The sequence below is a fragment of the Saccopteryx bilineata genome, chromosome 11 (genome assembly GCF_036850765.1).
Source record: "Saccopteryx bilineata isolate mSacBil1 chromosome 11, mSacBil1_pri_phased_curated, whole genome shotgun sequence".
NCBI classification, from domain to species: domain Eukaryota; kingdom Metazoa; phylum Chordata; class Mammalia; order Chiroptera; family Emballonuridae; genus Saccopteryx; species Saccopteryx bilineata.
This window is the reverse complement of record NC_089500.1, coordinates 36,407,645-36,421,016: the sequence shown is the minus strand read 5'-3', so window position 1 is coordinate 36,421,016 and position 13,372 is coordinate 36,407,645. Positions and strand designations below refer to the sequence as shown.

Genomic DNA, 13,372 nt, shown 5'->3' with positions numbered 1-13,372 from the left:
TCTGTTGTCAGCTGTGGCTTCTCCTTCTCACAGTCATCTCTACTTCCTGCCAGAAATTTTGATTCTGACAGAAGCCACCTGGGTGACCTTGTTTCTCCATGTTCCATGCAGGAGAAGCTGTAAAGAATATTTGGGTCTCTGTACCTCAGGTTTGTCAGTGCCAGTTTGAAATATGTCATTATTTTTGGGGTTGACATGAACCTTGGCAGGGGAGAACAATACAATTGTGGAAAAATTGCTGACTTAAAAATGTTTCCAAATAACTTAGTTTGGCTAAAACATAGATTTTTTTTTTTAATGTAAGCACTGCCAAGGGTGTTTCCTGATAACTAGTGGTCATATACCAAGTGCAATGATGTTTTCTTATGCACTATCCCTGTGCAGCCAAATGTTCAATGTGAAATAAATTATCACAATGCAGATCTATCATCTAAAATGAAAAGTAAAATGTATAGAAAAGGAAAGACATGCTTAGAAATAAGTAAAGGAGAAAAAAATTCCAAGAATGTCTCTGCACTCAGCCAAGGAGGGAGCAGAATATTTTTGTTTTGCTTTGATTGTTTTGATTTTGGTCACCCAGCGGGTCAAATGATCTGTTAAGAATATTTCATAGTGCTAATGTCTGACGCTCTAATCTCTCTAGGCAAGGTTCATATTTGAGTGGGTTACTTATTCTCCCTTTGTTGACTAAGTCAATAATCGGAATCAGCAGGTTTGGAGCCAGGTTGGCAGGGATCCACAGCCTGGCTGGGGGAGAGTGAGTATAAAAGCTCCGGGCTTGGAGCGACCATCATAGAGGCCCACTGGTTCTAGGCAGGATGGCTTCTCACCGTCTACTGCTCCTCTGCCTCGCTGGCCTGGTCCTTGTGTCTGAGGCTGGCCCTGTGGTGAGTGTTTGCTTCTGTTGAAGTCCCTCTCCTACATTTCTTCTGTACATTAAATAAAGTAGAAGTGACTTCCTCCAACTTTGCCAATCAGCTTTTGTTACTAAGGCAAGGGTTCCCAGCATCTATTTTTAAACATTATTGATTCAAACTTCCAAAAGAATGCGGTCCTGCAGAGCTCACTGGGCTGGGGCTTGGGTTCTGGATGCTCTCCTGTCTTGCTCTGGGTCATGGGGGTTGCAATGCCTGGTGCCTTAATTTCCTCAGGTGAATGGTCAAAATTAAGAGAGGGTACGTATGAAGCTATTAATACTGAATTTTTAGAAAGACATCCTCTAATAAAGTTTATTTCCCCTTAGCTAATCAAAATATATATATTTATCGATGAATCTCTGGAAGACTTGGCAGACAGTATTGCAGTCAGATATGTAATTCTTAAGTCCTCCAGGAAATTACCTAATACTATAAAACGGGTCATAAAGTAGCCTGACATTAATTTAAAACAACTAGTAAGAGTGATTTACTACAGCAACAAATGACTAAAATGCTTCCAGAAAAAAAATTACTTGATTCTACGGCACCTTATACCTTTTCAGTCATTCTCTAGAACGGCTGGCGAGGTTAAAGAGCTGGGCTCTGCGGCCTGTCTTCTCTCCTGAAATTCACTCTACACCCCCCCACACACACACACCCAGCTGCTTGCAGAACTGCTAGAGGCAGACACCAATCTTGCTTTGGAAGCCATCATGTCTGTGTTGTGCTGAGGAAGGGAAGCTCATTAACTGTCAACACTTATGTTGCTGGAAATGGGATTTGCATGGACTGCCTGTCTCGTTCCAGATTCCTGACACCGCGAAGAACAGATCCTTTCCCTCTGACCTGTTTTGTTGACTTCTCCCTTGTCCTCTTCCTGCCCAGGGCACCGGTCAGTCCAAGTGTCCTCTGATGGTCAAGGTCCTAGATGCCGTCCGAGGCAGCCCGGCTGTCAACGTGGCCGTGAAAGTGTTCAAAAAGGCTGCGGATGAGACGTGGGAGCCGTTCGCCTCTGGGTAAGCCACCCAGCACACCCGGATGCGGGTCTTCGCCTTCTCAGTCTCCTTCGCGGGTTGGAGAGAGGGCTCACATTATTCGCTGAAGAATCCACAGGAGATTGAAATTTTGAGCAGAGCTCAAGTGGACCCTGGGAGGGATGGGAGGGACGCCCTCTCTGATGCCCTCCACTTGTTTTGCTTAGCTGGGGGCGAGAAGGAACCTGAGCAGCAGGTAGGGTGGACGATGGGGAAGAGGAGCCAGCACTGCCTCTACCCCAGTGGTGGCTCCTCACCTTTCTAGGTCACAGACCACTTTAAGAAGGTGATGAAAACTATGAATTCCATGCCCGGAAAAATACACATATACACACACATACCAAAATGCATATAGAATTTCAGGAGCTTCCTTGGTGCCCTGGCATACCACTCAGTCTAAGTCCATACCTGGGAATTTTAGGGAAGACATACAATTTGTGTTCATTTATTAATAAAGAAAGGAATCAAGGGGCAGCATTGCCCAGGCACCTATCGGTGATTTATTTGGATTATCCAGAACCCAGGGCCTTCGTCTAGCAAACCCTTGTGGGGCACCTTGCTCTGCAATGCTGGGGGCTTCCTCACTCAGTAAGAAAGAACACAGAAGAGAAAGGCATATCACGCAAAGCACAGCCACAGACTAACCTCAAGATTACCCAACTGTCAGGTGCAAAAATGACTTCTCATCCTCATCAACCGCTTTATGATTTTTAGGGAGTGTTTCCACCTCCACTGGCAAGAATTGCAAAGAAAATGCATATCAGTGACCCTAAGCCAACTAATTGAAAGAAAGGAACCCTCAGCAGAAAGTAATACTGCTAAGTGTTTCTGTCCCCTGGGAGGAGAGCTTCTGTGGGTTTTAATTGAATCCCAAGGACCATTTCCTTTGGTGTCGTTTCAATTGAGTTTTTATTTCTGAATTCATTTACATTTTTTAAAATGCCAAGCACAATGTGGAATGTAGTTAAGAGAATATTCTAAGTAAGAGATAAAATGGACACCAAAAATATTCTGATGTTCACGTGAATCTTTTCTTTATAACAAGACTAAGAAGGAACCTAAATATTTTTTCTTCCTGGGAAAAAAGAAGGTGGAAGAGCAATGCTCAGAGTTAACAAAGACAACTTCCATTTTTGTCTATCTTACATTTTGCAATCTAATGAAAGGTGATTTCAAACAACTGCTATTAAGCTGGAACTTATATGGAAATGAAAGGTGCTTAATTAAAAAGAAATTTAAAAAGAAGCTGCCTAGTGTTTGTTTTTGGCAAAGAGTTACCAAAGAAACTAAATATATATATATTTAATTAAATATATATATAAATTAATTAAATATATATAATATATACTTAATTGATTTTAGAGAGAGGGGAAAGGAGAGAGAAAGAGAAACATTGATTTGTTGTTTCACTTATTTATGCATTCATTGGCTGATACTTGTATGTGCCCTGATCAAACCCACAACCTTGACATATCAAAAGGATGCTCTAACCAACTGAATCACCTGGCCGCGGTATAAGAAATTAAATATATAAATGATAGAAGAGTCAGATATGGGTTTCTCATTGTTCTCTGGGGTTCCCATTGTGTGTAAAAATGATACCACCTCTGAAAAATACCCTCACATCACAAGTGAGACCCTGGTGTCATGGGGAACAAGAGTCAGAGTGACTTAGGGTCACATTCAATGGTTGCTATAAAACTTGACCCAAACACAAATACAGAATCACGATGACTCTTTTTGAAGTGAAAAAGTATACCCCTATCTTGTTCTCCTAAGAGAAAGATACCTACAATGAGATTTTAAAACATTTCTGACAAATTTCCTGTCCATTAATTTCAGACATTTAGTAGAATTTTCTTTATCCTCACCTGGTAGAGAAAATACATATATTCACATACACAAACTGCTCGTGTGTGTGTGTGTGTGTGTGTGGTGTGCCTTGCCCTTAATGCCTAACTTAACTTAGACCTTTGCCTCTTTTAGGAAAACCAGTGAATTTGGAGAGGTCCATGGGCTCACAACTAATGATAAATTTGTCGAAGGGATATACAAAGTGGAATTAGACACCAAATCCTACTGGAAGGCACTTGGCATTTCCCCCTTCCATGAATATGCAGAGGTGAGTGTATAAACACTTAAGTTGGTTTGTATTTTTATTTTTTGTTGTTGTTTTCAATGCCCAGAGATGCACATTTTTGCACTTTGCATACCATGGTAATGCATACCATAAAAAAATGTTCTTGAACTAACACAGGTTCTTTTTCTCAGTTCTACAGTCAGAAATCCATAAAACTCTGAAAATCAAACTTTCCCAGAAAGTTTAGTGAAAACTCATTTAGTAACGTCACCTAAACTTACATGATGCCCTTGATAGTCCTCATTCATTCTACTGAACATGAGGATGTGTTTGTTTGCTGAAGAAATATTAATAGGATGAAATATTAGGCAGCCCTCCAAACCTATTTAGAGTGTTATGTAATAAGAGATAGAGGTATTATTATACTTCTCTAAAATCTGAAAAATTCTCCCTTCCAAAACACATTTGGAATCTAGAGGCTTGGTAAAGTGTTTCAGGGCAATGCATCCAGAGACAGTGAATTTAAAATAATAATGGCAATACAATAGATAACAGTCATTAAATGTGTATCACATGCCAGACACTGTTGCATTTTCTTCATTTAACCTATTTAATCTTCAGAAACAACCTAGTGGAGTCAGTCCTGCTTTTATGCCCACTGTACAGATGATGAAAACAAGGTTCTGGGAAGTTAATTGACCTGGAAAGGTCACAGGACTAGTAAGGCGAGAATCAGTAATATTTACCAACAGGACCCAGGCTGAAACTAGCCTTGGTGTGCCTTGGCTTTCTTCTCATGAGAAGCCAAGCTAGTAATAATAATAATAATAATGATAATAATAATAATAATACCAGCTTTGTAACTTTTGGTTCACACTCTTTTCCTCTACTTATGAGGTACTAAGATCCTAAAGGTATACATGGGCCCAATCTCCCGCCTTCTTTTCATCTGTAATTCTTTAAGTCACTTAAAACAGACGGCTGTCATGGAAATAGAATCCAGACATGTTGTTCAGAGTTAAAGATCAACTAATTGCATCAAAAATAGCTCGGCATGAAAGAGAACTATTCTCTCTGGCTTAGTCACGGAAGAGACTTTCAAAAGGCACAAAACAGTTATTTTAGTAAACAGTGTTGTCAGGGAAATTGGAGGGGCTTATTGAACTTCCCAGGCTCACAAGTCACCAAGGTGTCCCATCTACCAAAAGGCCTGTCTCTGGCTACTTCCCAGCCAGGCAGCGAGACCCGGAGCCTGGTTGCAGTGGGCACAGGGGTTCAGATGACGCCCACTACAAGACATGTGCCCCTAGCATCTTGGGCCCTATCTTAGAGCACCAGATCAGCCTCCCTGAGACCCTTATCTGTCCTAGATCTCAGCCTGATGAGAAGATCAGAAGCGATTCCCTGCCATACTACCCAGGCCATGTTGCTCCTATTCATTGGGCTGCTCCTCACTCTTTTAGTATTCATTCAACAAACATTTAAAAAATAAAAACCTATGTGTTGAGCATTCTGCTAGATGCTAGAGATTCAAAAGTGAAAATACATCTCTGCTCTTAGAACATATTAGGCAAGACTGTGAGTCACCTTGGATCCTGAATGGATGTGGGGAATGAGAGAGAGCAGGTAGGCAAGCATGAGCCCCACTGTCACTCGGTGACCAGTGAGGGCAGCCAGGAGTTCCTTTCCTGCAAGCTTCCTCTGATGAGGACCTCCCAAAACATCGCTACCCTACAGCACTAGTCACCTCCTAGTGACCCAGGTGGCTATATTAGACTCACAGATTGAGTTAGAAATTTCCTTTGGAACTATTAGTCCTCTTCATTTCATAGAATTTTGAGCACCAATTATGCCATTTACAATTTTTAGATAGAATAAAATGGGAATGGAGGCCAATGTCAACTCTAAGAGATAAGTTTCCCTAGTTAATTCCAGACACTTGGCCTTTAAGGAGTGCCCCCTTCTCCTTTAGCAAGATTCTTAAGTGACTCTCACCTCCTTTTGCCCTAATGCTATTTTTGCTTTCAGTATGATTCAATCAGGTCTTTTTTTTCTTCTGTTCTCAACTAATCAAGGTTTTCTTTTTCCATATTTAGAATAAAATGTACTTATCCAAGAGTTGTCCAAAGCTCAGTCCCGGGCCTGTACACAAAATAAATAAAATCAAACACCTCTCCACTGTCCCCTATCTGTCTCCTGAGCTCAACTCTCCCTCCGTGCCTTAGACCAGGCACCTAACAATCCCAGCACCTGAGTCTCAGAACCTCTACTAAATTTGCCTAAAGCACATGACTAGCTGGAACAACACTTTGATTGAAAATTCACCCAATTAAAAAGTTTAAATGAGCTCCAACACACATATATATTTCAGAATTCCAACATGATCTTCCTATTCTGCTTGCATTGTGAATAGAACCCTATAATGCTTTTATCCCATATTTCATTGTTTGTTACATCTATAAAAATACACGTGATGCTCCTGGTAGAAAATGCAAAGGAATAATAGGAGAAAAATCTCTGGCTTTGGACACAAGTGCCTTAACTTCTAGTCTAGTTCTGTCACTGTATGAACTTGGAGCAAGCACTCTGATTCAGAGCTTCTGTTTTCTTACCTGTAAAATGAGAAGAATGTTCCCTTCCAGCTCTAACATTCTAGGTCCCTTAAGTTTGCGATAGGATTAGCAGAAATCATTCTCAAGACTTCAGGTTAGGAAATACCAGTTTCTACATTCTCCCCTCCTTTTTTCTAAAACCAAGAAAATGGACAAGAGCATTTAGGCACTCTGATTTCCTTCAGTCAGGCCAGGGACACCCTGAATTTCAGTGTAAATTGTTTTGAGGGGGAGAGACCCAGTCAGAGAGGCAGTAGAGAACTCTTGTCTAAGGATTGCACAAGGCTCTAGTGGTTAATTTTGCCTTTTGTTCTGTTCCAAAAAGAACAAAATAATATAATAAAAATAATTCGTTTGTCACTGGACGGCCAGTGTTCTCTCTGGCCGTGGCTCACGTTGTTGACCTCTGTTAGAAACGCGTCCTGTCCGTGTTCTCTCGCAGGTGGTGTTCACAGCAAACGACTCAGGCCAGCGCCAGTACACCATCGCTGCTCTGCTCAGCCCCTACTCGTACTCCACCACCGCCCTCGTCAGCACCCCCAAGGAGTGAGGGCCCCTCCTCTGCTCTGTTCGAAGGAGGGAATACAGGATTTCATGTTACCAATAGTATCCCGTTTTTATGAAAGCAGTGTTTTGACTTGATAAGCTATGTTACAAACGCAGGCAGAAGCAATAAAACATTCTTATTAAAGCACTTCCCATTTCATTTGAACTTGCTATTTTATTCCCTTATTGGCCTCTCAAATAAAAAAAAAAAAATCTAAATTTTACAAAGAAGCAAAAGAACTCAGAACAGTCACTGGCCAAACTCTGAGGGCTAAATTTTCATTGTCTTTCAAGCTAAGCACATATACAACATGGTCTGCAGCCATTGAAAACACACATTCTGAAAATGAGGAAGCTTTATTTTCCTTTATCCTTCAGTGAGTAGCAAAAGACAAATTCTAAGGGCCTACTTTTTTTACTGTGTGCATTCCCTTGAAGTGCCTTCCTGATTGCAGTAACAGCAAGTGCCACCTGGACAGACCTGCGGTGACTCAAGCCCTCTGATCCCGTTCAGACCAACCACAAGCCTCACCACCCCCACTCATGTACTGGGAGACGACTGTATGCGGAGCACTAGTGTAGCTGCGCTGAGCATAAAGGATAAGATTGAGTGCTTGCATTTAAAGAGCTTACATGCTTTCGAGACGGAAAACTATCTCAATGGGATTTGACAGTCTTTGGCACAAGACACAGCAAGGGTAGGAAAAGGAGTAGCAAACAGCTTGCAGAAGTCAGTGAGGACCCGGAATAAAGGTCACATGATCTGAATCACTGCAGTTTATCAGGTAGAAAAGCCAGGAGGGGTTCTAGGTAGAGAGCTCGGGGATTGCAAGGCCAGACCAAGTGAAACAGCTTGGTAAGTCAAGGCAACAGATGGGAATTCAGAATGCTGAAGTGTAAGGGGACTAAGGTGTGCGAGGCTGTGCTACTGTAACAGACAACCCTGTATCAGTCTGGCTCAACCAATACAAAGCTCACTTCTCACTCCTGCCAAGTCGAATGCGGAAGTTCTTGGTCTGGGTGGCCGTCAGAATGGCTTTCCTCCAGATGGTGACTCAGGGCCCCAGTTTGACTTACTTTGTAACTTCAAGGGACACCTAATCAGCAAACTAGAGGAAAAGAGAATGTATAGGATATTAGCCCCTTCTTGAAGTAGCTTCACATGTGATTCCCAGTGGCATTTCCCCGACCAGAAACTGTTACACGGTCTCATTTTAGATTCACTGAAAACATGGCTCCTGGGGCGGGGGGGGGGGGGGGTACTTCTCAGAACAACCCTACAATCCCGGGGGAAAAAGGCACCATTGTGCTGGTCAACAGGTATCTCTGCCGCAGCAGCATTGGGAGTGGTGGGAAATGAGCCTGGAGTGGAGGGGGCTTTGTAAGCTGCCTGCTAGAGCTGTGGGTTGATTTTACAGCAATATGGACCCACAGATGGGAACCTCGTCATCAGCTGTCCTCCGTTAATTCTTGTGCATCATCTCCACTAGGATGGGGCAGGAAAACCGGGGTCAGACCCCATTAGGCCTAAATTTATGTAAACAAAACAAGCTTTCCATTTTCCTTCAGGTACAGATCTAACATTTTGCCATGCTCTAGCTAGCTGTGTAGAGAGTAAGACTCGGGGGTTTTTGTTTTTTTGTTTGTTTGTTTGTTTTGAGAAAGAGAGGCAGGAGAGACAGATAGGAACATGGAGCTGCAACCAGGAAATCGAACTGGCAAACTCCATGCTCCAGGACGACGCTTGACCAACTGAGCTATCTGGCCAGGGCTTAATTTTTATTGAAGGGGAAGGGAGAGAGAGGGCAGAGGGGAGAGGGAAGAGAAGCATTTGTTGTTCCACTCAGTCATGCATTTTTTGGTCGCTTCCCTTGTGTGCCCTGCCTGGGGGCCAAATGCTCAGCCTTGTTGTTTTGAGCCGATAGTACAAGGTGTCAAAAGAGTGGAATGTAGGTTTGGACTTTTTAACATGTACCGAGTTTCCCCACAAATATATGTGGTAAATATCAAAGCCTCTGATTCTGTTTAATGAGGTTAGCAAGTCTTTCTTCCATGTATATTGGGTTAATGCATATCAAGTTGCCATTTTTGTAAATTAAATGGTCAAATATTGGCAAATTTGTAAGATTTAATCTAATACCTACAATGATTATATTGGGCTCTGACCAGCCTGTTTATAAAATGCTACATTTCCATTTGGCTGCTATTAAATAGCTATGGATTTTTTATTCCCTAAGCAGTCTGAAAATGTGAATCTTCCATGAATACAAATCGCACTTTCCAGCCCCCACGTCTTCTTGTTATCAGCAAACTTAATCTTATCTGCTGAAATCAACTCAGTTTGACTTCCAGTTTAATGCTTGGCCTTTTCTTCCTGTCTCCATTTAATCTACGCCCTGGAAGCTGGGCAGCAGCACCTGGGCGTAGGGTGGCACGTGTTTTCTAGGCCCTGATAGTTCTCTGTCCATGCTGCTTCCACTGAAATAATCCTTTTCTCCTTTTTCTCTGTTGTTATGTGTTAGTATCTTGGCTCATGCCCTTTCATGGCCACTGTTCTGGGTGAATTGTATCCCCTAAAAAGGTATGTTGAAGTCTTAATACCCAGGACCTGTGATTGTGACATGATTTGAAAACAGGTTTTGCATATGTAATTAACAAACATGAGGTCATTAAGGTGGGCACTAATTCAATATGACGGGTATCCTTATAAGGAGAAAATTCAGACACAGACACACAGGATGAAAGCCATCTGATGACAGGCAAAGGATAGAGCAATGCAGCTATAGGCCAAGAACATCAACCATGGGCAGCTATCCACAGAGGATTCTCTTCTACAACTGTCAGAGGGAGTGTGGCCCTGCTGCCACCTCCTTGGACTTCTGATCTACAGAATGGTGAGACAAAGAATTCTTGTTACCTTAAGCCACCTGACCTCTGGTACTTTGTTCCTGCAGCCCTAGGAAACGAATATAGCCTCCTATGGGAGTCTTCCAAATTTTATCTTAGGTTTGTATCATTGAAATCTTTGCCATTCTGAGGTCAATGCTACATTTAATATTTGTTGTTATTCCTTTTTTTTACTTAATGATGCTGAACATACTGTCTTATTATGATTATCAGTCATTTGAACCTCTTTTGTGAACTACATGGCCACATCATTTAGCCATATTATACAGGGTGGTTATCTATTAAATATTGATTTATAAAAGCTCTGTGTATATTAAGCATATTGCAACTGGTATTTGAAAAGTAGATGTGACAGAAGGAAGAATAGTTAAGTTGTAGAAAACCACATCAGCCAAGATACATTGATAGAAGTTAGTGTGATAATTGCAAAGAAGAGGGTGGGGACTATGTTGAAAGAATGAGAGAGCTGAGAAATCATGGGGGGATATTTTGGATGGGTACTTTAGGTCCAGGTAATAGAAGCAGTGAATTCTGGGTTTTGGAGGCCTTGGGGGAATAAGAAAACCGAGATACAGAAGGTTAAATAATTTGCTCAAAGCCGTGTGAACAGCTTTGCAAAGTCCCCAAAGGCAGAGAATAAACAGATTCATCACAGGAGTCCATGGGCTCCCAATTAATTCAGATAGTGAGGTACTGCTCACCAAAAGCCTTGAAATCATGATGGATGCTAATAAGAAAACGCTGCCAATAAACCAATATCAACCTCTAGCTTTAGGGAAGTACGTGATACCTATGTTTCTGATTAGTGTGTAAGGCCATTAATGGTTTTAACACATTTATCTCTTGGGCAAAGAGAGTAAGGCTGACTGAAGGCTACCGAGGAAGGTAGCATTGTGTGTACATATATGGGCAGAAAACAAAACTCACTAATAGTAAACTACTTTCTGGTATTGACATAGCACCTGTCAAACAATGAAATTTAGGGCATTTATGCCTCAAACTGTATTCTTCCCACAGAGGCAACCCTTCCTAGGAATTTGTATTTCTCACCCAAACCCTCAGTTTTACAACGTGTCCCTTCCTTTTACCTCATTGTCCATAGAACATCAACTTCCCTTAGCACCATTACTTCTTACTGCCTCTCAAGATGGAAAGAAGCTTAAAATCAATTCCATCTTCCCAGCTCTCCATTCTCTGTGAGTCAGACCTGCCCCAGTTAATTTAAAGCCAAGGTAGATAATAATTCGTCTTTGGCAATCAATGCAAATGCTGGATGTCTGTTCCGGAACCACTGTCAGCCAGTGAGGAGAGACGGATTGCATGCAACCTGCTTAAATAAACACCGGAGATGTGGAGTTCCCTCCCAGCTCAGCAGTCACCCACCTTCTGTCACTGCCACTAATGTCACTCCCCAGGAGGTCAAAGGTTGTGGAACTGGGTCTAAGACATGATGTGGAAATGCAGACAGCTGAGGCTCACATCTAAGTCCTGGGCAGCTGCCTAGAGGAAGACTCATGCTGAGCTGAATGAACTGTACTCAACAGCCTTCCCCGAGAAAGTGCACTTGGGAAATACAGTGGAATGGATTTCCAAGTATCTGGAAGACAGTGTCTAGCACACAACACAGTAGAGCTCAATAAATAGTTTCTTAATAGATGGTTGAAAGGCTTGGCTCTGGGTAGGAAAACAGTTTTCATCTGAACCCTTACAAGCCCCTTGGGTTTTACCAGAATGGTGTTTGCCCCTCATACAGACACGTGAGAAATGGCACCATGACCCACCAATACGCAAGAAATGGGCCAGTTTGTCGGGAAACACTCAAAGACTACCAGCTCCCGAGAATAACCCAGTTCAAATATTGAGTGCCAGCTTCTTCATCCTTGGATTGATTTCAAGAACCTAGTTGCTGAGGATGCTTAAAAATAGAAAGTCTATTTAAAATGTCCTGCTGCCTAGGGCTAGGGCCAAAAGAACAAAAGGGACCTGTCATTCAAAATGACAACAAACCTACCGAGTGGGGTTTTTTCAGCGTCCTGGAAGGCAGAGACTCTCAGCTAGTCCAGGCCCCGCCCTACAGAAGCAGGGTGGAATGGGAGCCTTGTCTGGGGCGAGCACTGTGGGGGCGGGGTCCTACACAGGAAATCGAGGTCCCCTCGAAGTGAAGGCCTTGTCAGGAGCCACAGCCCTTCCTGAGTGGGGTTTCTAGAGGCAAACACACAGTAAAATCTAGGAAGCTCTGTACAAATATTCTAACCACATTGCCAGCATCTCCTCGTTTGCTCCTCCTACACTGAGTGGCAATGGAAACACTCTCATCCTGGTTTCCAGGAGGAGGGGAGTGAGGAGCTCATTGGTCTAAACCAGGGGTAGTCAGCCTTTATATACCTACCACCCACTTTTGTATCTCTGTTAATAGTAACGTTTTCTAACCGCCCACCAGTTCCACAGTAATGGTGATTTATAAAGTAGGGAAGTAACTTCACTTTATAAAATTTATAAAGCAGAGTTACAGCAAGTTAAAACATATAATAATGATTACTTACCAAGTACTTTATTTCGAATTTTCACTAAGTCTGGCAGAATAAATCTTTATAGAACAACTTACTATAGTTAAATCTTTTTATTTATACTTTGGTTGCTCCGCTACCACCCACCATGAAAGCTGGAACGCCCACTAGTGGGTGGTAGGGACCAGGTTGACTACCACTGGTAAATGGTGCTTAGTTTAGTTTAGAAATAGTTTAGGGAGGCTCAGGGGATCTAAAATGGCCCAATCAGAGGGAAGGAAGCCCAGGACTTCCCTTTTGTGGTGAGATAAAACTGCAGTGCCTCCTGAAGAAATCAGCATGATGTTGGGTCACTCAGATAACCCAGGATAATTTCTTCAGCTCAAGATCCTTAATGTAATCACATTTCCAAAGTTTTTTGCACAGGTTCTGGGAATTAGCACTTGGACAGCGTTTTTTGGGGGGAGGGGGGCATTATTTATTCCATGACAGCATACATATATTTGTTTTATTCTAGACATGTGTTGAGCCCCTATTCTGCACCAGGTGCTGGAGCTGTAAGAATGAATTAGGCACAAGGTCCTGTTTCAAGGAAATGTTCTTATTGGAAACAGACATGAAAGAGATAAAGAAAAGAAGAGATGGATGGAAGGAAGGAAGGAAGGAAGGAAGGAAGGAAGGAAGGAAGGAAGGAAGGAAGGGAGAAGGGAGGGAGAAAGGGAAGGAGAAAGGGAGGGAGGGATGGAGGGAGGGAGGAAAGAAGGAAAGA

At 42.4% G+C, this 13,372-nt stretch overlaps 1 protein-coding gene across 1 annotated transcript; it reads left to right on the top strand.

Moving 5' to 3' along the window:
* The first annotated feature begins 731 nt into the window (after positions 1-731).
* On the top strand, positions 732-7,337 carry TTR (transthyretin). Its single transcript, XM_066246692.1, has 4 exons — positions 732-887; positions 1,803-1,933; positions 3,938-4,073; positions 7,086-7,337. The coding sequence occupies exons 1-4, from the start codon at positions 819-821 to the stop codon at positions 7,191-7,193; spliced, it is 444 nt and encodes a 147-aa protein (XP_066102789.1). The 5' UTR covers positions 732-818; the 3' UTR covers positions 7,194-7,337.
* Positions 7,338-13,372: the final 6,035 nt, after the last annotated feature.